The sequence below is a fragment of the Seriola dumerili genome, unplaced genomic scaffold, assembly GCF_002260705.1.
Source record: "Seriola dumerili isolate Sdu_G_001 unplaced genomic scaffold, Sdu_1.0 BDQW01000110.1, whole genome shotgun sequence".
NCBI classification, from domain to species: Eukaryota; Metazoa; Chordata; class Actinopteri; order Carangiformes; family Carangidae; genus Seriola; species Seriola dumerili.
Window position 1 is genome coordinate 4,579,462 of NW_019174365.1, and position 27,091 is coordinate 4,606,552.

General features: G+C 40.5%; 1 protein-coding gene across 1 annotated transcript in view; it reads right to left on the reverse strand.

Annotated features, from left to right (window-relative positions):
• Positions 1-27,091, reverse strand: part of gabbr2 (gamma-aminobutyric acid type B receptor subunit 2) — a 183,498-nt gene that overhangs the window by 90,626 nt on the left and 65,781 nt on the right. Inside the window, exon 3 of the mRNA XM_022747685.1 lies at positions 1,748-1,918. Within this exon, the coding sequence (XP_022603406.1) occupies positions 1,748-1,918 (171 nt within the window). The remainder of the gene's footprint in view (positions 1-1,747; positions 1,919-27,091) is intronic.

Here is a 27,091-nt window from a genome sequence, read left to right on the forward strand (position 1 = left end):
GTTTGACTCACTAGTCAGCATCCAATTTGGAATTTAAACTTGAATATCTTTTGTTCCTGGTGTGTGTTTCCCTTTGTAGTAAAAAGCTGTTTGACACTTATAAAAATGGAGATCGCAAATGCGTGCCCTCCTGCTCCTCAGCTGAAATCCAACTTACCACATCTTTCAAAGTAAGTCCTCTATAGCTTTAAGAGTCAACACAGATAAATGTTCACCATAGTTCTAGAAATGACTTTACCCAACACTAACAATGTACGGTAATCTGAGTGGTGCTTTCTGTCTACTGAATGAGAGAGGGACATTAAACACACAGAATTTAGACACCAGACAGATTTTAGTAAATAATAATGAGGTCGCAAAAGATTTATTCATAGCTGTTGCATATGTGGTATTTTATGTTTTATGCTGTACTTTAATATGTTATAGGTTTGTATGGCTGCTTTCTTGTCCAGGTCTCTCTTTTAAAAGAGATTTTCTTTTTTTATCTTAATGGGACTCCCTGGTAAAATAAAGGAAAAAAATAAAACAGTTGTACTCTAATATCTGCTCAAATTTGTTCCTAAGGTACAGAAGTGGATGGAAACATCATTTCTTTCCAGCCAGCAAAATGATCTTTATTCATTACTAACGATATGAAACACAGTTTAAGTGGTAGGATTAAGCTTTGGTTTTAGTTTTAAAAATATTCATATTCAAATTCCCTCAGAATCCAACGCAGAGTGTCACATGGGTGGAAAAATATCACTTCAGTCAACCAGTGGAGAATAATTGGATTTAATTGTTTACCACCCACTCAAATCATGTCGGCATCATCTGAAAGATAAATGTAAACAAATGCCAATCATTGTTCTGTGCTGTTACAACTCCCAGACTCCCAGCATCTGTATGTGACAAGATAAAAAACTTCTCCCTCACTGAGTATATTCAGTGTTTTATTAGTTAGTAAGATGTTAACCTTCACCTTCAAAACGTGAAAAGTTTTTTTTCCCATAAACCTAGGAAGTATGAGGGTGGCAAGACTGGAATGAAAAAAAAAAAAACTAGACTGACTTTAAAAAGTCCTGCGCAACACAACAACACTTGTAAACTGTTGTGTAGATAAATGTCACTTTCAGAACTGTGTGTTAAAGCTGATAATACCAAGCAATGTTATTAAATATTTACATGTCCACTGGTCAGGGCGGGATTTTAACTGCTCTGCTAGAGCTTTATACTTATGTATCTGGCCTACTTTTGTGACTTGTGAAAGTTTCATAAACACATTTTTTATGTGCAATAAAGAAATACACAGATAAAGAGAGAACAGGCACTTTTCCCCTCCTGCAAACTATGAAGCATAACAATTCAACGAGTCCGTACTTCTTTTTTTATTAAATTTAGATTTTCAAAATCAATTTCTGTTCAGTTATTAATGTGATATTATCACTGCTGTCTTTGCGAGAAGTGACATATCTGTTTGACTGAATTACTATAACTACTATATTATAAAGATGAATTGTGGGTTAAACAGCACCAGACTGGGAGCAGTAAGAGCATTGGTTATATAAAACAGAAAAATCTGATATGAAACAATCATCCATATAGATTTCTCCGGCCACCACTCACAGTGACACTGTGATTTTGAAACCTTATAGGTGTAACGCGTAAACTAATCATCGCACAGCACATCACATTTTTAAGCCCCATTGAGCAGCTGAGGTTTCTTTGTCAATGTACTCTCTTTAAAGAGTGAACAAGGAGAACTGACCTCTGAGAACCTCTGGACATCCTGTGTAAGCGTCCCCACACGGCTCCAGTTGTAGTAGTTGAGGAACTTTACTACAGCAGGGTTCACAGCGTTGTCCGAGGGGACAGTGCGGAAGAAGTTGGGGTACTTTTTCTTGTCTGCCAGAACTGGGGTTGTTGCAGCAAAGGACAGCTGTAATGAAAACAGAGGAAGAAAAACAGTGAGCACTGAGTGTAGCTCTAAGGGCAAATACAACGGTCATAAATACTACTGCAAACAAACTGTCGGATTATGTTGGTTTCACTTTACTGTTGATACAGTTGCACTGTTAAGTACTGTGTCGCTGAACCTAATGCACCGGATGACAGATCTCAGGTCTGCCCCTGCTTTGGTCAGTGGCCTCTGTCATTTCAGGGATTAAACCATGGTAGTGCATCTGTGACCAGCGTGCACACGCGCACACTCATTCAGAGTCTCAGGCTGTGAACAAATCAACTCTTTCAAATTACTTCAAATGTCAGTGAAATAGCACCTTCAAAGAGTAACTGTAAATAGATCTGTAAATATTGGGTGGAACTGACCCCTGTATGCATGACCTTTTAAGATGGCTTCATACTGTGCATGTGTGTGTGTGTTTGTGTGTCTGTACTTTGACTTCTATCTTTGTGAGGACCAGTTTGAGTTTTACACCTTAGGAGTGAGGACATTTTGGCCGGTCCTCACAAGGGCTGTTTGAGGGTTAAGACTTGGTTTCGGGGTCCAGGTTAGAATTAGGTTTAGGTTTAGGTTTGGGTCTAAGTTTATGTTTAGTTGTGATGGTAACGGTTAGGGTGAGGGGCTAGGAAATGCATTTAATCAAGAGGTCCTAACAAAGACAGAAGTATAAGTGTGTCTCAGAGTCTGTATAGGTGTGTCCCTCTTTGTGTTTGATGACAAGAGAAAAGCAGCGTAGCAATATGCTTCATCTTTGGGATGGTAAGTTAAAAGCATTTCAGTTCTGTTCTTCAGATGCAGGCAGTTTGAATCAAGGTTGCTCACACACACGCTCACATGCACACTTGTCTTAGCTTAGTTGTGAAGACTGCCATTGACTTAATGCCTTCCCTAGCCCCTTACCCTAACTTTAACCATCATAACAACTGACCATAACGCTCAGCCTAACCCCAACCTAAACCTGATTCTAACCTGAATTCTAAAATCAAGTCTCAACCCTCAAACAACCCAGACAATTGTGTCACAGTGAGGACATTTTGGCCAGACCTCACTTTCCCAAAATGTCCTCACTCCAAAGCTTTAAAACTCATGGTCCTCAAAAAGATATAAAGTACACACACACACCCACACACACAAAGACTGTAACCATAACCTAAGAATAAAATGTGCTGAACCTCAAATACTAATTGCTTTTTTTTCCCACACACCTATTACTCTGTTTGGCCACTGCAACCTAAGCAAGTTTTGAGCACATCTCATGTAAATCAATGTTCTCAGAAAAGGGGGAGAGTGCTAAACTTTGTTTGGCAAACTTTTTAACTATTTTTCCAGAGCTAATGAACTAAATATGATGCAGCAAGCAAAATCCCTCACTGAATGCAATATAGCTGGAAAAGTCTGAGTGTTTAACTTCTGATGATACTGATGCAGTGGTGTCTGGTGGTGTTATGAAACATGATGACAATGTCTAGAAATGTAATCCACTGGTGTTCTACTAAAAAAAAAAAAAAAAGTTCCGATTTGTTTGTTTCATCAGTGTTTTTTCACTGCACAGTTGCCACTATATATTATGCATATATAAAGAATAAAGCCATGTCTGTCTCTAAAACACACACAGACACCATCATCACCAACAGTCACACTCCTGATTCCCACCCATCCCACCTTTCATTTGTCATTTCCATGCTAATCAAGTTGTGCTCTCGCTCTCCCGCACATTTTCAACAATAGGTCACTAATTTTCTCCAGAGGCAAAAATAGCTGCAATTAATTTTTGCATTAAGATTAGAATTTGCAAGTCTGTACAATGTAACAACCAGCATGCGCCAGAACAGACAAAGATCTGCCACTTTATTGTTTAATTCACACTTTTTATATTAAGTCTGAATGACTTCATAAATAACTGTTCCGGGCAACATCGTGGTATTATCCTTGGAGAAGTATAACTAATCTGTGAGCTGTAAGACGTTTTGAACAAACGCCTGAAAGACGTTTGTAAAGATGCATAACTTTCGGAGCAGAGGTCTGACAGGTGCTGAATATTTCGGCACTAGCAGCTGAGCTGAGATAATAAAGCACCGTGCTCTATTTTCAATGTCCTATCTGTGTTAATTTAATGAGCGATATGAATCAGTGCAGGGTTAATTACATACTTTGTAGAGATTAAGCAGAACTTGTGATTCATGATAGCGATCAACACAAGGATATTATAATTCTGACTGAGACCAAGAGGTACACCAGTAGATTTGCTCAAAGTGTACTAAAGCCTTGAGGAGTTCAAGCACCTCCTAACTTTAGGGATGACTCTGATCTTTTCATTAAGCCTCTATCCACTTCTAGACATCTTCACTACTCATTAATCACAGTACTGCTGATATAATTGTACTGTACACTTGTTGAAAACTGATTACCACTGAAAATGCACTGTAGTGTGGTAGAAAAGAGAGTAACTGACTTCGAATGACAGACATAAGAACTTTACTGAAGGATCAGAGGACAAATGTCAAATGTTTTAGATCCTGGACCATTTGGTGTAAAATAGCATGACAGCTGTGAAATTGCACTTTAACACTGAAGATAATCAAAGAATCTGTATGAATGGCAAGTGTGCCATATGCTATATATTATATATATTTATAGTAGAAATATTTACCTAAATTGCAGGCCTGCCTTTTTTTTTACACCCTCACTAACCTCTAGGCTATCAGCTGAGCCATTTCATTGGATCCCAAATCTACAAGTCCTCACCCAACCAGTGGGAAACCCTTGGTTTGGCCCTCTAAATAACCACTTTCTGCACAGACCCGCAGGGGTTTGTGTTCACACATCAATGAGACGGGCTTTTAAAACAACACATGGATTACTGCCATCAATTAAGCAGGAAGAAAGGCCTTTATCTTGCTACCACTGCTAAATCCAAAATCACCCACCAGTCTTAGAGGGCTTGGAGGGGTCTTTCCAGCATTGCCTTAATCTCCGTTTAGCTAAGGCTGTTTGCTACAGCCACACTGGGAGATTTTCTAAAACCAAATTGATTGCACCAGTCGTCTCACAACTGCAGAAGGAGGAGACTTCATGGTCAGAAGAAGCTCCACAACCTTATCCTTTCCCTCCTCCTGTGCTCCCGGCTAACCTGGGTTATGCTGTTTTGTAGGAGTTGTTTTTGCTTTTGGCACAGTTTTACTTGTTTCATCTGTTACAACACTACACTGAGCTGAGAATCCCAGAAGAACTACAGAAGAAAAATATTGACCAATAAACTCACATAGTGCTACAGCACTGGTTTTCCACTTGCTTTTCTTCTGGAGGGAAAATACAGAAAGTTCAATGGTAGATTTCATGAACAAGCAATGACTCTTTTGCTATTATCAGTTTATGAGGTCAGTTAAAGGTTGGTTATAAAGTTTCAAAAACATAAAATCAACAATAAATGAATACATCCTCTGTTTAAATTCACCCAGCAGTGTTCTATTGGGAGGTTTTGGGAATATAAATGTGTAGAAGAGTATGGTGCAGACGCAAGTGTTTTTTCACTGCTTGAAACTTCTTTCGGTATCAGAGAGAAAATACTGTTCACACATTATGGCAATGGCACTGTAAGTAATCAATTTTTCATTTCTGTACTCTTGCAGATAAAACTCAAGTCATGCAGTAACTCTTCAGGTTCTATGAAAATGAGATATGCGTGCATAAAGGCCTTAAGGATCTAATAGTATTTTATTAAACACATTAACTGTTGACTCAAGATTAATTTGATTGTTTGCTGTGAATCAAAATGCACAATGGGAAGCAGAAAATGATATGTGAGCATTAATGTCCAATCATGACATTAGGCAAGTAAGATGTACTTGCCTAATGTCATGATTGGACATTAATCTCCATCTGTTTCCTGTAAGAGCAAAATCTAGGACAGTGACACAAATGCATTTTGTTTGGCGACTGAATCCAGGTCAGCTGATGTAGGGGGCTAAAGTTTACTAAGATAAAATGCATGTTTTTTTTCTGCAGGTCAATCCATGTCAACTATAACACAGTTTTGTAGGAGGACAGTGTCAAGATGAGAGGAAGCCCCGGTGCATTATTTAAAGAATAGGCTCGTCTTTATCTAACTGTGAACAGCCTTTTTCAGAGGAAAAGCCAAAAATAGTTCCATGATATCACACATCTGAGAGTAGTGGCTTATGTAAGAGGGTTTTAAAAAGAGGGCCGGCCCAAATAGGATGGTCTTTGTTGGAGAGCTCTACACCAGTGTCAGATTTACACATGCAGTGTGCACATACACACAGATCACGCACAGGTTAAAGCACATGCATTCACACACACTCGCACCACAGATCTCTCTGATACACACAAACTTCGGCAGCCTTCCTTTGCCAGTGGTAATTAAAACTGTGGCAATGGGCTCCGGGCAGCTTCTCCCTCTCATCTCACTACAAGGTCACTGAGGCTCTTGGTAATATGACTGAGGATCCGCCTGGCCCCGCTGAGACATAACGTTTTTGTGAAGACTTGAGGTGAATCACTGATACCATCTCAGTGGTTCATCTATTTAGGCATTCTGTACACACAGTCGCTTATCACACTCTATTTGAAGTGAGTACAAAAGCTTTGCTGCTTCTTCATTTGGGTTTATTCAAACCACAACCAAAACATTTTTTATGTTTATGCACGGTCGAAAAGTGAGAGAGGGGCCCAGAACAGAAAATAAGACATATGGAGACAAATTGAGAGAGCATGGTGAGATATTTAAGAGATTTTTAAGGCTTTAAGACTTGTAATTGTCACTAACCCCTGCTCAGGGTGCTGATTATAGAGCTCTCCTGGAGGCATTTGTATGCCTTTATTTGATAGGGACGGTGATGACAGACAGGAAATATGTGGAAAGAGAGTACGGTTTTGAAATGCAGTAAATGGTCCGAGAATGGAACCAGAGCATTTACGGCCATGTGGGATGAGCCCTGACCACTCGGCTATCAGCCGTCCATTCCATAGAAGCTATAACTGCTTCTCGTTTAGTTGGCTATTAGTGCTCTTTGCAAGAGTTAGGTGAGAGTTAGTGGTTAAGATAAAGGCGGCTTGTCTTTCTGACTGCGTTATAACACAGCCACAGAAGATTGCTGCAGCTAATGACCTAGATATGGCTGTTAAAGCCATTATTACCAACATCCACTGCAAAATGCCTCTGTTTATATCTTCTGCAATATACCTGCCTGATTTGGCATGGGACCAGGAATCAGTGGTGCATAAATTAAAGGCAACAAGCCGTACAACCTTTCTGAGCACACGCGGTTTGCAGGAGAAATAAGGAAGATGCAGGAGTGTGTCTAATCACATTGACAGATCTAATAGCATTGATTGGTCCTAGCGGGACCGCTTCGCAATAGGATCTGCTGGTGCTAATTGTGTGGTTGGCCTTTGAATAATGAAGTGGCTATCATGGACATCATGGACAAGCTGGATAAAAAATGAGTGTTTTTGCTCATGCCTCTCATGTTTATTATACCAAAGGTGTTGCATCACTGTCCAATCTGACCGCTGACCGCGTCACCAATGTATTCCTACCTCAAAAAAATTGTGTATATATCTTACACAGAGAGGAACAAGAAGAGGCAAACATTTACTTTCTATGATAATTCTTCCAAATATTTCTGGTAACAGAAAATTAATGTTGTGCCACCAAGGTTTACCATTTATCCAATAGCAAGTACTTAAAACTAGCTGTCACCCTTTGATCAAGCATCTAGGCGCAAATATCGATAAGACCATAAGTTTTGTGGAAAAGCGTGATCAATATTTCAACTACACACTGACAACCTCCAAAACATTGAAAAATAAACATTGCTTTCCACTTCCTACCTCTACAGTCTTTGCCTCACAAATTCTGCAACAATTTTCTAAAATGTCTGGATATTGTTTTCTGAACATGTCCTGTTTTCTGGCATAGATGTAATACAAGCGCACTGTAGCAGACACCTATGGGTTATCAATAAGACATGATTAGCAGGTCACAAAAGGTCACCCGTAAAGCGATGAATTACATGCAGCAGTGATTGTCAACTGGCAGTCAGCAGGCCACATCCCACCCGCCAAAGCATCCCATCCAGCTCGCAGAATATCAATCAATTCAGAAAATGTGAGGAAGAAAAAAAATGTATCTAACAGCATTTCCCATACATTGATGTATTTGCAGCATTCTTTCACTATATCAACATTGACCACCACATATTTATTTTCTATTCTTTTTACTATTTCATTTGGGTAAACTCAAGCCTCTCTCCTCTCTGCTCACTCTCTCTCTCTCAAACCATTTGACTGACCCGTGTGTGAACAGCCCCTCCTCTCCGTGCACACTCTGAATCAAAACATGATCATGGTGAAAGGAAGGATTGTTGTTGGCTTTTCCCCACAGAGAAGACGGCTAGCATAGCTGCCAGTCAATATATACTGCTCATGCAAGTGGATAACATTAGAGTTGATTCTTTAACTCTGACCCTGAATGTTTGCTTCCTCAATCCACATGGAAATCGAAAAATATTTGGTCCTGAGGGGGCGCAGAAGACAGTCTGGACCCGAGGTATTAACAAAATAGAGTACCGAGAAACTTCATAAAACACGTGGGAGAGCAGTTCAACCATTGAGATTAGCTATCCAATTAATTTGCTTCCATTATTTCCTGGCGTCAACCAGTGCTGCTGTGGCAGCTGAAGGAGCAAGAGAGGGTCAGGAGGGGTTATCTGTGACTGATGAGATGTAGGAGAGGAGGAGGAGGACAGCAGCCCTGGCAGAGGTCTGAGAGCATTTCCTAGCCGGGCAGAAGTATCCATTTATCAGTATGGATTTCCCATGTTTTTTGAACATGTGTGTTCACTCAGATAAACTAATATAAAAATAACATTAAATTTGTAAAATATTGAAGAATAATAGGCTGATTAGATTTAACCAGATAATTGGTTTATGCAAATTCTGGCCCTTAGACAAATGTAGTTGATTAGCTCTGACCTACACTAACATCAGTGATTTCAGTCCAATGGTAAACTTGACAGGGAGCAAGCCAACAGCATAACACTGAAAGAGGCAGCACTCACACTGGACAAAATACTCAGGTTCTATGACTAAATTTGAATATGTTTTGCGACTTTATTGATTCTCCAAATGCGACAGGAGTGGTTTCTATGAATTTTCTTTGATGCCACTCACAATAGTTATTTAAAAAGAGGTAATCTGAGGTCACAACGAATTTTACACAAATGCAGTCAAGTTAGCATGTCAGACCTTGATTGGATACATCCCAGAATAACACACTTTACGAGAGGTGCTTTGAGTCAATGCCAGCAAGTTATAAAACTGAAAGGAAAGGTTTCATAATCTGAAGGGATAGTATCAAACAACTTCAAACGCTCAACCCACCCAGGCCTATTATCTCTACCTTCGCCCACAACACAACAGATTCAAAGCCCATCCATCCTGCCGGAGCCCCAGGACCCCGTGCAGAGTAATAGCATGGTAATAGTAGCGCTGTTGATCAGGAAGCACGGAGGAGGTCCTGGGCTTTATTCAATATTCAAGAGAGGCATTTGGTGCACCGTGGGAGAACCCAGCTGGAGAGGTGGCAGTAAGGGAGAAGCTTTGGACCCCACACCGACCACATCCAGAACTCATTAGCACCAAGGTGGGGGAGGGAGGAAGATGAATACTGTGGATACATTGTCGAAGAATTGAGTGAGAAGCCCAGTGGTGATAAGAGAGTCATGTTTGATGGTGGCAACAATAGAAGGAGTGATGCAGACCAAACAGTGAACATGAAGAATGGAAAGGAGAAATTATGTGCCAGTCATTAAGTGTTACACGGGGATGTGATTATTGATTTTACAGCGCATAGTGAAGCTTGTCTGTATGAGCTTTTGCAGACAACGCAAAAATACAGCATTTATGCATATCTACTATTCCAGACCATCACATGACTCAGTCAAGCATGTGTTGGTGGAAAACGGCAAACCAGTGTCTCCAATTATGGAAAGAGAAGCGAGGCGGCGCGGTGAAGTCATCTCATTTTAAAGTTGGGGGTTAAATGGAGAGGAGTGAAATCCGCCCGACTCCACTGTGATTGAGCTCTGCAATGTGAGAGTGATGGAGAACATATTGCTACGTGGATTGTCTACTAGAGGCCAGATCAGATGTACTAATAGCACATGCAGAACACAGTGGATTCAGGTCCACGCTCTGCACAGTAGGACAGAGACATTACAGCTCCCCAAACTGACTTGAAGAGGTGTGTGTGTGTGTGTGTGTGTGTGTGTGTGTGTGTGTGTGTGTGTTTGAGTGCAACTAGTGTCAATCTTCTGTTTTGTTGTATATTCTACACAAACTCTTTTGCATGAATGAAATTGATTTCTAATCATAAAGAATTACTCAAATCTACGGCTCAGTGTTATGTGTGAAATCAAGATAATCAGATTTTTTGAATTTCAATATATATCACAATCTGGAGAAGGTATTCTAAATCACGTATAAAATTAAAATTAAGTTTAAACCTGTGTTCCACTGCTCTGCATTATGTTGAACATAAAATATAAACGTAGAGCAAGAACAAAAATAGCTTATTTGTTGTTTTTTTCATTCAAAATAATTTGAATCACAATACAATTCCAATCAAAATCAATAATCAATCATATTGGATTATTGTCCCACCCTATTTGCACACATGAACAGCCCAAAAAATAAGAATGCTGCATGTGAGAATAAGCTCCACCTTTTACACCACGGACACACTCACACATGCACACACAAGCGCACACCTGAAGGTGGGCATCACAATCGATTTTACAAGGCATTGGTGTTTCATTTTCCCAGATAGCTGGGAGCTATTTGAGATGAGACACATTAGCTGTGTGTGTGTGTGTGTGTGTGTGTGTGTGTGTGTGTGTGTGTGTGTGTATGTGTGTGTGTGCGTGTGTGTTGTATGTGTAGGAGGTCCATACGGAAGCTGGAGGACAGGAAGTGGAGGCTGCTGCTGCGGTGGTGGTGGTAGTGAGCAGATGATATGAGACCATTTAACCCATATTACAGTGATCGTTGTTGGCATTTCTACTTCAGAGGGAATTAAACATGAAAACATGGAACATGGTCAGAAATAAAATCTCGTGTAGAACTGATATTAATACTAATGATGGGAATAAGGGAAGTAAATGCCCCCCGTTTGCTTTGAGAGATTCACTGCACATAGATATTTGAAGATATAACACCTCTATGAAATCAAATAAAAAATGGTTGAGTTGAATCTAATAATAACACGGTAAATTGAATATATATATAAAGTTTTACATAAAAACTCTCCACTGCTGTCTTCCTGCAGATTAAACTTTAGTAGTAAAACTTTAGTGTTTACTTGCAATACTGTGAAATCTACATGCAAGTATTTTTTCCCACATAAGGAAATTAAAAAAACTATTACTTATTACTATTTTAAGCAAAAGGACAAAATTTAATGATGGACAAACTGCAAACATTTTGTGCCTTTGCATTGTGAGAAACATTTCTAAAGTGTTAATCACGCAGAATAATTTAAATATGCTTATGGAAACAGCAAACCTTACATTCAAACAATTCTGTTTCAACATCAAAACAATTGTGAAAGCCATCTCCATGGGTGCAAAGGACTCTACCATGCACTCCACTACATTGTGTGACAGGATACTGCTCATCATCACATGCTATGCCAACTAACTGGCCTCTAGACAGGTGAGTGATGTGACAGTCGCCTTAATAGCTTTTGGGCTGCTGCAGCCCTGCTCTTACATGTCAGTCATGTTATAGCTAATGTCAACATATATACGCCCACCCACACACACTGACTGAGTGATGTTCTGTTTATGCTTTGCTGCCCTTGCACATCACCCCACCACATCACTCTTATCTCAGGTCAATCATTTAGACCTGGTTTTCAACCCCTCTGTCTCTTCTCTCTGGCTGTCATTTTCAGCAGCTACGTCTGTCCCTCCTCATACCTGAAGCTGGCTTCACAGAGGAGGACATTGTCAAGTATGAAGCTCCATCCCTGCATCGTGTTCAGCATTTGGATTGCCCTGCACAAGCTTTCAATCATACATGCACTGTCACTCAATTGCTGCCATGCGAAGCAGAGGCTTTTATTTACTCGCCAAAGGTTTTTCAATCGGCCGTGCACGTACAGCTCATCCGCACACGCAATGCTTCAAAACAAAACCACACAAGTGGTATAGTAGGACGAACAGGATGTACAAAGACAAAGTGAGGGAAGAGTGGCAAGAGTGAAAATTAGGAGACAACAAAAGAGAGTGAGGACAAGGTAACCTGTTCTACTAATATCTGAATATCTGTAAGATCAAACACATTGCATCAACCAAAAGAAAACTGTTAAGTCATCTATCAAAATAACATCCCTATTCCAAAATATATGGCTCAGCGTTAAGAGTTGAGGCTCCACTTAATCATCGCAAGGCTGATGGTTGCTCATCTCACATGTTAATGCTGTGTAAAGGAGTTTGAGCTCAGATTAAGATGCTAAGCTCTTCCCTCAAGCTGACCACTTAAAGCTACATCAGTGTCGCAGCCTGAATGGTGGAGTGAGCTTCCGCACTCTATATTCTCAGGTCACGGGTGACCTCAGCGCTTGGCTTACCTGACACGATCCAATGTGTAAAATAGCTGCAGTGATATGCTGAGCATGATATGGACATTACAGCGTTCTCACGTGGGTGGTAAAAATGAACTCATAACAGTACATGTCTGCCTGTAACTATTCTTGATTTTAAAGGCTATTAAGTCATTAACTAAAGCTGTAAATCAGATGAGACCCTTGAACATGAATGCAGGAGGCTGTCCCCCTCTCCTGTCCCATCTTACATCATCAAATTACTCATATGGGCCTATTTGTTGTACAGTGTAGTATGAGCTTGGTGTGGCAGATGTGGCAGTTTTATGGAGCATTAATCAACAGAAGGTGCCAGCGTGTCTTTTGGAGTGAGAAGCAGGAGATATCGGACACACGGACACACGGACACACGGACACACACACACACACACACACACACACACACCCCTCTCATCGCCTGTGCCACGAGACGAGCTCACGGGACTCTGCCATTCTTCATGCGGCCATCTGTCAACAGGTTGCCCTTGAACGGTGGATACGAGTGGCAGTGAAGCATCGCTATCACAAGCAGGATCGGGGGGGGGAAGCATTTTCTTATCGATCCGGGCGTGATGAAGTGAATGGCGGATATTGACAGGATCGGATACGAGATGAGAGGAGAGGATGTGACGCTCACTCGAGAAGTCCATTACTATTCCTACTCCTTCTTTCATCATTGCGTCACATGTGACTGCTCTCCATTTCTAAAGCCATTTTTTGGGGGGTCTTACTCTCAAATAGCATGTGTAGCTAGTATCACTGCATGCTGGCCAAACTTTAGATACAGAGAAATCAGTGAATGCCCAGGGGGAGGTGGGAGGGGTGGCGGCTTTGACTGATGGCATTCTGCCGCCTAGCTCCATAACTATTCTATTTATAAATTGAGATTTGATACCGTAACCTGAAATCTCACTGTGCTCCCTGCTGCTGCCACTTGGCTGCCTATGAATGATTTATGAGCAGATGCTGAACTGTAGAGACCATTATTGTTCTTTTTTTTTTTCCCCCTCCCTCCCTCCCGCTTCTCTCTATCCATCGCTCTATACACTGATTCCTTCAGGGAGGCAGGGGATTACATTGCATGAGCTAGTATTTTTCCCTGCTTACTTGGCCAAGTTGTGGTGAACACACTGCAAAAAATGTTGCTGTCTTCATATTGAGAATTAAACTGATGCTTCTGCCGAAATTTGCCCCCCCCCCCCCGTAGACTTTAAAGGTAGTTGTAAGAAGTTTATACTTTCTTCTTCAGGAAGGATTGGATCTTTGGTCAGCTTTAAAAATGTATTTTCTCACTATGAGTGATGGGATCATGGACAGACTTTTCTCTGCCAAAGTTAAAACGGTTCTGGTTATTTCATCTTTGAGATTTATATGTTTTTCTTTGTATCACCATGCTCTTTTCATTGATTCATTTGAAGTAGGTGGGCCTCATTCAGAAAAAATGTGATGTTGCCTATTTATGTGCACCAATCAGGATTCAGCAATATTTTAATTAGATTGTGATGACAGTTGGTGGGTTATATGGTTACTGTCAATCAAATTAAAAGCACACCCACACAGTCCAGATGAAGCAGATTATAAATAATATGCAATAGAAAATACATTTTGTAAGAAAAGCAACGCCCTTCAGATTAAGCTTTTTGTTGAGAAATTGAGGAAACAAATGTAACCTTTCCAACACTAAAATCCATATATCTGAACAGATCTGCAGAATGTTCACCGTTTGACTTTCCTAAACAAAAAAATAATCAATTTTAATTTAGTTTCCTCGTGCCAGTATTGTAGGGAAAAAAAACTTCAAACCATGAACCAAGTGTTCACTTGGGGTACTTGACAAAGTGTTGTGCTTTGTATTCAAAGCCCTGCATCCCAACCTCCACCCAACAGCTGCTACACAGTATAACACCACCACAGTTTCTTGATTCAGCAGACGTTTCCGATGTCTTTTTTTTTTTTCTTGTGTGATCAAAATTTGTTGCCATTGAAATCCATTGATACTGATATATATCGAGCGCAAGCTTTTTCCAGCACCGTGCATGTTTCCCATGTGGTAGGTGTGTTAAGTCAAATGATTTAGAATTTGGGTTAAGGCTGGCAGCTCACTCTAACCTCCAATATGAATTTATGATAAACAAGAGACAATGTTTTCAAAGACAAATCATTTAATAAGCACCAAGCTAATGTCATATTATAAATCAAGAAATTTCCCACCTGGCTAAGTGTTTTACTTTATTGCTTTTTTCATAGCACTTAGCCTAGCCTCTAAATGTCTTCCCTTTCCCTCCTGCTATTTTTCAAATCCAGTAATCTTTAATACTTGTATTCCCTTCCCTCTACCACTCTCCTCTGATGTTAAAAAAAAGGCTGGTTCAATGCAGATTGCAAGTGTATACACAAGCACAGCCACACACATTTCCATTTCCAAACACATACTGTACGGCCCTGCTTTAACACCATGTTTCATCCTCTAGCCTGAAAACATAAAATGGGGGAAGCTGGAGGAAAATTGCTTACTGAAAAAAAAATCTGCATCCCATTTTTCCCCTGAAGAGGAGCATGCATGTTTACTAATGCTCAGTAAAGTATTAAATTATTTGACAGAACAGCCAATAAATTGCACAGTGTAATATTCACTCTATAATAGGTTATGTATGGGCAGTGCAGGGGAAGCCCACACACAGGCGATTCATGTTGTGAGTGGGCAAACATTTCACTGGAGACAGCCAGCATTTGCAAATTACTATCTTTTAAGTTGGCAGACATCTAGTTTTTTTTCTCTCTCTCTCTCAATCTCCCTCTATCTCTCTCTTTCTCTCTCCTATTTGCAAGAGAAAGCATTTACAGTCCATACTTATGGGATTCTATCGGCCCCATTTGGTCCAATAATATTCTGATGTGACTCTTCCCCTTGCTTTTCAATTAAATTGTTAATGAAGGCAGTGATAAATAAAGCATGGGTACACAGAACAGACATGGCATGTAGGAGAGTGAGGAAGAGGAGAAAAACACAGCCTCTGTGCCAAAGCGAGATGATGCTGGGAACACCCAGATGGTTTCATGAGCAAAGTTGTCTCTCTCTCTCTTCCCTCTCTCTCTCTCTCATTCTCCTGTACATTCTCTCTCTCTTTTTCCACCACTCTCCAAGGACGGCAGCATCTTGTTTTCATGCAAAGCAGGACAAGAATATGAGAAAGAAAAAGGAGAGCATGCATGCTGATTGCTCATAAACACTCAAAGCTGAGCAGGATAAAACCAAATGCTTGGAATAAAGGAAACAAGGTGCTTTCTGTTTCACTGAACAATGAGATATCTTCTACCACATTTCCTCTATCTCCTTCTACAATTCTGTGCGTGGGTGTGATAACTGTGTCTATAAGTTGTCATGAGTTCATGTCTGTATGCCCTGTATTCTGTTAAAACCCGACCAATTTCTGGGCCGATATTATCAGCCAATTTTATCACAGATTTACGTTCATCACTGTACATGTTGACAGACAGAGGAAATTTGAAAGTTTGTTTAAAGTTGCATTTACATAGTTTGTCCACCAGAGAGTGCACACAAGTTTATTCATCTGTTAAATGTCCTGCTCAGTACATATTTTGGTTCCAGTTCATTAAACCAGCAATTAATTAATTTTTCTTGGCCACTTGGGGGCAACGCAACAAGCCAAACACAAAGCACTAATTAAACCCAAGTAAACACAAACACAAAAATATTAGGAATTTAGAAAGCCAATATGGTGAATGTGTTAGCATTATGAAAATATTACCATTCATTTGACATCAAATATGAGTACAATATTCACTCTTCTTTTAGCTCTGTTTTGGTTTCCACCACCTCCTGAAGTAAGTTTTTGGATATTTAGATGGTAAATGCTGCACTATGCTGAACCAGCTAATCGCTAACCTCATCTGTATGCAGTTTGGTGCTGGGCAGGTAGCACACTGAGGGATTAATCAGTGTTTTCACTGAAAACAGCTGAGTAAAGCAGGCAGCAAAAACCAAACCAATGAGCTGATAGATACTAAAACATTTCATAGAGCTGAAGGGAACTGCAGTATTTGACACTATGATCGACACCTTTCATATTATACACTCTCCTTTTTTCTCATTTTTAAAATAAACATATTGATTATTGCAGCTTTAAAAACCAGATTTAAGATCCATTTCAACAAAACAAACAAAAAAACATTAGCAGCCGCTTTATCCATGTCAGATTTTTTTAAACTCTCAAATATCAATATAATAAAAAAATCCATTATCTGCCGGCAGCACTCTAATGTCTGTGCCTATGTGTGTATCTGTGTGTGTGCTGTAGCTTATATCTGCTTATATGTGTGTGCATCAGTACCAGAATTCCTTGGTCGCTCAAGCAAAGGATTCCATTACAGAGGTAAGGCAATATGGAATCTAATAAAGCACTGCAGCACTGCTGGAGTTCCAGTGACTTGTCCCAAATTTGAAAAGAAGCTTGTGGTGGGAGGGTCACTGTAATTGGTTATACATCCTTGAAAAAGCTCCCCTGAAGTCAATATTACTCAGACCACCAAGCCTTTTTCCCTCTTTCACTCTCCCTCTTTCTCCATTCACAAAAATGGCAATAATGTAATCCTGCAGATTTATCACGACCGCTCTCACCCTCTCCTCCCTCCTTCTCTCATCTTTCCTTCTTTCTTAATCTCTCTCCATTAGACGGCTAATTTGATTTGCAGGCTATCTCTCCTCTACTTACAGCAAGGGAAGAGATAGCCAGGAGATATTAGTCAAGAGATGAAGTGGTATAACATGCTTTAACATACCAGTGTTTCCTTATGACAAGCATTATTTATACATGTGATAATAATAAGTTAACACGGTTAATAATTCTTTTGCAGTTCAAAAGGCTATGTTGCCTTGAGTGGTGGCAGTTTAGCATTTTATTGTATTGCACTTCTGCAGAGCCAATAAACTGACCACTGTGCATATGAAGTCACTTTCCCGAGAACAATGCCTGTAACCATAGTGACAGTTAATAGACACCAAGGATAATGACTGGGTTATCCTTGGGAGGTATTTTTACAGCAATTTTCCATTCATACAGCCAAAGGTGTGAGTGCATCCCTCACACTGTGAAAAACTGACACCAACAGTGACTTCCAATGCTTTCTGACAAATGTTTCGCTTTTTGGACTGGGGGTTAGGTTAGAGGGTCTTGTTTGGGTCACCCAAAAAAGGTTGGATCAGTTCAGATGGTAAGATAGCAAATGGGTTAAAAATGTTTTGATGGCATATGCTGCTCTGAGCTCCATCTCTGTGGGGAACCGAAATGCTATATGCAGCACAAACAGCACAAAATGGACACAGGCTTTTGTGTGTCAGACTTTGAGACTGGCAGTTGCTGACTATTCATTTATTCATTTTCATTTTCATTTTCATATGAAAAGACAGTGGTCAGTAGGTATATAATGCTACAACTATTTATAATTAGGTCATGTTGCACATTTGTTTTCTTTCCTTGGAACATTTTCTATGCATAATTCTACAAAGTTGATAATTGAGACAACCCAGAAGGTTTTTTTTTTGGTGTATAGGAGGAAAAAAATGTGTGAAAAATGAATGAAAATATGTAGGAGGAGGGAATATCTAAACTTTCAGTTTTAGCACATATACAGTACACGAAACATACTTCCTCCATCATATTCCATTCATCAAAAAATAAGGGGAGAGTAGATGCCTCTTTTGTAGTAGGGGGCTGGAGTGCAGCGTTATCACTCCCTTGATCTGAGATGAGTCTGACAGCGAGCGCCGCAGGGAATGCATTATCAGCCCACTTAGACACTCTGTTAAGATGTACTGGGAAATCACAGTATTTTTAGACAACAGACTATTTCATACCTCAATTAGTTATATACTTGAATGGGAAAGTGGTCTCAGATTTTTGGGCCCCACTGTACCCATGTTGAGTGCTGGATACGAGACACACATGCTGAAATGTGGATACAGTTTCGTTCAGATCCATGTTCATTTACACACACACACACACTGACAGGGACAGCATGCTGCATGTGATCATTGTAATCAGATAATATACCTTGGTTTCACAGAGAGAAAAAAAACTGAGGGAGTTGGAAAGGTTTTAGTTCAGAGTGAAACATGCACAAGGCGTCAGACACAGCAGAGGAGACAGGAAGCAGGAAAATATCTGCAGTTACGTTTGTTACACACACACACACACACACACACAGACAGGGACAGCATGCTGCATGTGATCATTGTAATCAGATAATATACCTTGGTTTCACAGAGAGAAAAAAAACTGAGGGAGTTGGAAAGGTTTTAGTTCAGAGTGAAACATGCACAAGGCGTCAGACACAGCAGAGGAGACAGGAAGCAGGAAAATATCTGCAGTTACGTTTGTTACACACACACACACACACACACACACACACACACACACACACACACACACACACACACACACACACACACAAATACATTTGATTAGGGAAAATAGCCACTTAAAAAAATCAAACCGGTACCAGACAGGCCCAACATGCTCTTTAATCTGCTTACATCCCAGCCATCATGTGAGAGGCTGTGGTTGAATAAACCACAGGGGAACAGAATTGAATAATAGAATGTGGCTCTTCACTGGGCTCGCATTTCCCAACATGTGACCCTGCTGTCGGTTTGCTGGATTATTGCTAACAGATTATTCCTCCAGAACCGGTGGGGAGCCGTGTCCTACGGCTTCGCTCGGCCAGGGCCTGAACTCCCTCCACGGATGAAAACGAGGCACAGGCTGGTTATTTGCCTGGTTTTCAAAGCAACACATTCAGTGGTCGTCTTCACTTTTTAGATGCAGATTACCTGCATGTACATGTACTCAGAACTGTGTGTAGCCTAATGATTTTTGTCCTCAGTGACTTCTCAAGACACACCCTTGAAGCGATGAGTCGTACGTCTCTTGGCGTACGCAATACCTCCTCTCTCATGTCTCTTAAAGATAAAATGAAGCAGGTAGCACTATAGAAATCACTTGAAAGGTAGTGAAATGAAACAGAAAAACAAAAAGACTGTGTGCAGTGAGGAAAAAGTGAGAAAGAGACAAATGGAGACAGAGTTGTGAGTGTAAATGATGCACATATACTTTGATGCACAACGTTTGCCTGGATTTCATAACTGGTGCTGCATTATGTTTATTACACCCAGCAATTACATAACATGCTTTGCTGTGTTGAGTGGAACTGCAGAGGGCTTTATTTTTTGGGCAAGGAAGCACACCTTGTGCACATGTGCAAATCAGCAGCCACCCCTCTTGCTACTCTAGTTATCTATAGTCCACTAACTTGTGCAAAAGTATTTTTCCTTCATGAAATATTATATTTTTTCCAAAAATTCATTGCTGGTCCACCATAACAACCAGTTAGAAATTCCTCTTCCCCGCCCATCCTGTGTCAAACATGGCATTTGAACCAATAGTGGGAAGTTTACTCTTAAACTATGGTCCCAATTAAAAATATGCAAATTATGAAAGATAAGCATCATTGAGAAATTATATTAATGTCCTCTGACCACACAAAACTATGCATCTGAAATGCCTCAGTGTCTAAATTTCACTATGCCACCTGTTTGCTACTTAGTCTAGAATCACAGACACACACACAAACATATGAGGGATTCTTTGAAGGATATCCCATTCTCTGTAAATAGTGTCTGATCTATATTAACATCCTATGCTGAGGCCTTGCTCTCTAGCTGTCTGCTTGCCTACAGTATGACACACAATCTCTCTCTCAAACAGACTTGATCAATGCAGTCACACTGGTAACAGAGAGGCAAGACTGTAAAGTGGCATCCATTTCAAATAATCCACTTTGGTTGAGTTATGGGAATCGTCTTTATAGCTGCCCTGCTCTCCAACTATCTTTTCCCTTCCTTCTTAACATTCACAGAGTGTCTTCTCTCTTCTCTTGTAGTTTGAAAATATCTTTAATAATGTTGTGGACAGGAAAGGATCGATAAGACACGACGAATGATAATGAGAACAGCAGATGCAAAAAATAGTACTGATAGTGAATATGTGCATGTACATATGATTCATAATTCACAAGTCAAAATTAAATAAAAACAAGTTGAATGTCTCACAAATTTGTCCCAACACAAGATCTTAGTGTTTGATTTTGGTTTTTTACATTTTGCATTTTAGTTAAGCAGTGATTTTGTCCCTATTGCCCACCCCTGCAGTATATGCAAACACAGTATAGTATGTGCACACAGTATACAGGCATTACAGGTGGTTACATACATAGGCTGAGTGAGAAGCTGCGGTTGACTGAATTAAGAAGCAGTGAAGAACAGAGCGGTGCACATGGACAGACTTGGACAGAGACAGAGAGCAGACAGTCTGAAGAATTCTCCCCACATCAAACATCTCTTCTGGGCCCACGAGGCCACAGAGACCGGTCCTGCTGTACCATTGATCGCAGCCATCTGCTTTAGCCAACACATTGTGATTGCACTTTGCAGTAGTATTGACTTTGTGTTAAATCCTGGCCTGTCACAGAAACTCACAGCGAGCACCTCCAGCATTCCTCTCTACCTCCACCGCCTCATTTTCCATCTCATCCTGCACATCCTCCTCAGCCCATGTCCAATCAGCTCATATTGATAGATAAGCACTGTGGCTCTGAAAAGCCTGTTTTTTCACATAATAGCCGAAAAAATATCTTGGGGCAGTGGTTAATGAACAACTCCAATAACTGGGGCTGAACTGCTGATGGCATCAGCCTCAGGGCATCGACGAAAAACAACTAGAAACGGTTTTCCAGTAGATCATCAGCCGATTACTGAGTCTGTGCAGGGTGAAAAACCTGTTGCATTGTCCCTGAACTGACGATAAGACACCAGCTTTTAAATAACAGAAAATGGTGTTTCAGCTAGAAACTTTAAGCCAAACCACATCCAAACCAGTCCATCTGTGCTGTCCATGTCCTGAATGTGCATTATGTTCCAAACACTCTTGATCAAATACACTGCTTGTGTTTAAAACATCGCACATGACCCTCTGGAGATCACAAGAAAGATCGTGCGTTGGTTTGCAAACATTAAAGCATTCCACCCCCTGCTCTTCCTCTGCTCTATCCTAGATCACTCATTGGTATCTTGATGGTCATCTGTTCTCCCCAAGCGCCACCTACACACCCATTCACATAACATTGTATCTTTTATTAAAATATTCATCCTCAGAGATCCTTCTTCAAACTGTGGATTCCCCGATTTTCTCAGTTGAAGCAACAGACTGCACTGCAATGTTGGAAAGAAGCAAGTTAACTTCATTTCTGTTTTGTTCCGTCTATGGAGCTACAGAGCATATCATCTGCCTCGCTGACACATGTAAATACTTATAGATACAGGCAACATGTATGCATTTAAATATGGCAATGAAAAAATTCTATTCACGCGTCAAACATGTTCCTACGGTATCACCTCTCTCTTCCGCTACCTCAGTTTCTTTCCTCATTTCAGCCTTTCCTCTGTTGTCTGACTGTATTAGTACCTTTATTTGATATTCACGAAATGTATTACTGTGCTGTGCAACCTTCCTTCCCCTCAAGGGAGGTTACACCTTCCCGGTTTAGCAGAGAGAAGAGAGAATAGCAGATTTCCCTCCACTGCTCAACAGTCGTCCAGTCCTCCGGGCAACAACTCCGCTGCCTCCTTACTTGTCAGGACAACTCTTTGCCATGCAAATTGCTTTTTTTTTTTTTTGTTTTTTGTTTTTTTTTTTGACACTCTCACTCTTCCAAAGCATCCCCTCTGAGCAAAAGGCAGTTTGGAAGGATAAAAAAGGTCTTTTCTTCCCATTTCAATATTCAGCCTTTGAAACAGTTGAGCCCATGCTGATGGGGGTATAGCTATGTCCTGGTGGATTTACGACTGTGGGGTCAAAGGGTTGGGTTTCCAATTGGGAGCTTTTTGCAGGTGTGGTATGGGCTCTGTTTAGCTGGAGTGACTGAATGACTGATTATAGCTGGGAATAAAATTGGCAGTTGCGGTTGGTTTCAATCATGAGTGGTTTACAAGGTTATTGATTGCTGTATGTTTGTGATAATGGGTGTATGCACATGTGTGTGTTCCCCTTGTTCTGTCAGCAGAACAGTGTCAGCCCTTCGGGAGAATATTAGGCCACTGCCACGTTTGCGGTGCTCTGAGTACATGATGACACCTTCTCTCAGCCACTGAGACTTTATTAAAGGCTGACATAGTGACTAGCACTCAAGTAGAAATAAAGTTAAGGTCTACCTCTTTCTTTAAATTTGGTGGGTCGCATGGTTTCTGTCACCAGTTTAAAGTATGAAACATTAAAGCATCACACACATGCATGCATAAACAGTGCATGTGGTATCGATATATTTGATGATACATTCTTTCTCTCAGCTTGCCTCGCCATCTCTTCATCTGTACATTTTTTCTGCCATTTCTCTCAAAACACACACACTGTTATTTATTCTCCCCATAGTACTTTCTTATATTCACTCACAACCACACTGAGCATTTCTATGTGGATCTGTGCAACTGATGAAGCTTTGAGGGGAGTGGAAGCAGCATTCACCTCCCTGGAGTGTGGCTGGAGGGTGGCGAGCACCTCCCCTCTGCAACACACAGACACACATACTAAAAAGCAAATGCCAACGTTTTCCACTTGCCTGCGTCAACCCAGGAGGAACCCTACGGTGAAGCCGACATCAGTAACATTCTGCAGCAAGGGGGCCACAGGGGCCACAAAGAGACACCATCGGAAACTGAGAGCCAGAGGTGTTTCCTACTGTCAGTCAACAGGCTATAAAACAGTGGAGAGTCCAATCTCATCTGAAAACATTCAAATATTATACTATTAGTTTGACTATGTATTCTTTTAATGAAGAAAGAAGTCAAAGAGTGTATCCGGACAAAAAGCACTTAAGTAAATGAAAAACTTGGTTCAAACACACTTGCAATCAATTTCTCCTCTGGTCTGAGGAAAGATGATGTTGAAAGGTCTCTGCGTGAGTGTGCCACGACAAAATTAGGAAGAACTTAATTACCATTACTGACACTGCTACAAAGGTGGGTCATATTAGGTTTATTTGCCAATTAGCAATTTTTGCGAGCAATGAAAGAGGTCTTAACTCTTTGATGTATGACTTTTCAAAGTGACATGCGGCAACTATCAAAGCCCTGTAAAAGCTAAGTCATCTCTGTTTACAATGCAGATGCATCAGTGATGCAGTTAAACAGTCTTGATAAAACTGACAACATTTGCCATAAACAAACCAATAGACTCAAACTGCCCCAACAAATATAATCTGGAAAATCTATTCACCTTATAATGATCTTAAAGCCATGCAACTTAATATGTCCTTCGTAGCAGTGGTTAAAGTGATTTAGGTCTGACTGCCATTTCTGTCAAGAACTTCCAAGTTGTGGTCATTAGCATCATTTCTGTACCGTGATCCATATTACATTTACAGTTGCTATAACCAGGACGATAGCATATCAAGTGCTAAGATTGGCCTTCCCTGACAATCTCACCGACTGATGAACAAACCGTCACAATGGAGGCTAGGTGTGTAAAGGTGCAGATAATGAGAGATACAATACACCCACACCATGACACGATAGTTATATCTATATGTCATCACAACAGACACAATCAAATGTCAACCACGACATGAGGAAAATGCCTTTTTATCCTCACAGAATTGTTGTGTGGAAGAAGACCTTCAGTAGCGTTGCCAGCCACACACCTCTTCCCTCTCTCTGCCTTTCCCTCTCTCTTCTATAGTGTGACCGTGATTATCGTGGCATACAAGGCTCTGCTTCAAACGTGACTGGGATGTCAATGCGGCCTGTTCCCACACTCAGCTTGCAGGGTATATATCAGCGTCTCATCTCCAAGACACAGGCTCCAAGGTCCCTCAATGTGAGACGTGCCATTAGGTCCCTCTCTCTTTTCTTTGCTAGAACTCTCAGGTGTCACTGCTGTAACTCCTCTTTGGTTTCCTATGTAGATGTCATTTCCACTGATGTTGTTTTAAGCAGAGTTTAGAGGCGAATACTGTGGCCTACATGCTGCATCAATGTCATATTAGACAATACAACACTGGGGTGCCTTTTTTCACTTAAAGAAAATGGCAATATTCTACTGCTGTGGCCTAAGCCATGCAAATGAAGTGGCACTCATCTCTGATTTTGTAATCATAAGAGAAGCTATGGTCTACCAGTCTAATACTTAAATACGCTGTAAATGTATTCTCCTAAATGTCCTTCAGCCATGCTTGTTACTTGCCTCTAAACAGGTGGATGTGTGCCAACCCTCTTAAGGTATCCCTCCCTTGATCAACAGTTCAGCTGCCATAAGGACAGGCAGTAGAGCAGAAGGCACCTTGAGCACCTAGCTATCAGTCACTGTGGTATTAGGCACTTGAAAAGAGACAAGTTAGGGACTGGAAATGAGCCACGGTTTAAGCCCTGATTTTATGAGTAAATTACACTATCCACAGAACTTTAAATTATTCTCTGACTTTTTTGCATTTCTTAGCAATCGTTGCTACTCAGGGAGCAGAGATAAGGAAAGAGCGGAAAGGAAGAAAAGTAGTAGAGTACACGTGCTCTTTGCTGAAACAAGACTCTGACTCTGAGACTGGCTTAGGCACAGTGGTTCCTGAGCTAAATTCAGCATACTCACAATGACAACACTAACATACTGATGTTTAGCAGGTATAATGTTTACCATTATTACACTTCACCCTGAGGGAGGCATCAACGAAACCACAAATGTGGACCTCATATTGGCGCCGGGGGGGGGGGGTCAGAGGATCTCCAAAGTCATTAGGATACATAGTCTGGGAAATATGAATGTATTTATTATATTTCATGACAATCTGACCAAATGTTGTTGTGATATTTCAGTTTGGACCAAAGTGGTGTACCAACCAAACAAATGACAGACATACTTTGCTAACCATAGAATCAGCCTGTTACATGGCTAATAAACAAACAGAGCGTGCCACAGAATGTATTAATGTATGTACAGTTGTTTGCAAACGTTTGGTCACCCATGGTAAATTATATATTTAGTTAAGTGGAGAGAAGTAAATACAACTCCTGCAACAAACAGCCGTTCAAATTTTTTTCAACATTTTCTTCAAATGTTAATCCACTTTTTAATCCATGAATTAAAAAAAATAAAAAAATAAAAAATAATTGTGCTATGGCCAAAATTTTACATACAACTGTATATGAATGTGTGTATATATATCTACTATATGCATGTATGTTTGTGTAATTCTATTCCATAAGAATCTAAACTAAACAATGAAAACCTTTTATATACAGTATATTATCATTACTACCTTAGTGTAGCACAGGAGCCACCACACAGCACAGATGTGGGTGTTGGTCTTACAGCCATGCAACTGAAGGAAAATTAATTACCAAGGGTCTGAGTCAATCAGCCATGGATTTTCAATTACTCTTTGAATGGCGGCCATGAAACAGCCTCAGCTGTGAAATATGCTGTAGAGAGGTCTGAGAAAACAGGAACCGGGATTCATTTCAATGAACTGCCCTCCACACAAGTTGCATTTTTCAGTGATGGCATCTGATAGCATCTGGTCTCAGTGGAGGGGAAAGGGGGGAGCTGAGATCTTGCTATAAGGGCAATACAAAGTCTGTCCAGCTATACAGAAACCTCTCTCCCTCTCTTTCATGGCCTCTGTCCCTCCATCCTACCTTAGCTCTCTTCTTTACTCTCTCTGACTTTTCAATTTCCAGAGACCTGCAGGGGCCAAAAGGCTAGCTCAGAGAGGACTGTAAATTTTTAAAATTCCATCTCCTGGGTTGCGAGGGAGACATGGCCAGGGTCTGAGGTGGGCTGGCCGTCAGACATCAAGTAACATGAAGGACCCCTGAGCACGATGACACCAAAGACTGAATACCACTCAAACCTTTGGTTTCTGCAGGGCAGTGTTACACTTGTGCAGAATGAAATTGTGCTGAAAAGCTGGAAGAATGTTGGAGCGGTTGAGCTGAGTGTTATTTATTCTATATTTTAAGCCTGTTCTTCAGATCATGTGGAGGCTCATCTGATTTTAGTTCATTGAAAGCTCATGAATAATGATAAATACACCAACCTTGTCTCTAAGAAATTACATTTATATATTAAAAAAAACTGCAATAGCAACCAAAGCATCAGTTATGGCTGAAGTTCAGGAAAGATCAGGGAGATTTTGAAAAAATGAATAGTGACTTGAAGCATTAACATTTAACCAAACCATGATCTTTCCTGAACCTCCTGCCTTAATCAAAGGTATGAAGTCTCCCTTCAAAACGCAAAATAAAAGAAAAAACTGGGAATTCTTTCAAGTTGGTGCCTAACTTTCTAAAAATAATTTTGTGTTACTTTTATCTAACCAGCTTGTGATCAAAACACACAAACAACCAAAACAGAAATGAGTGC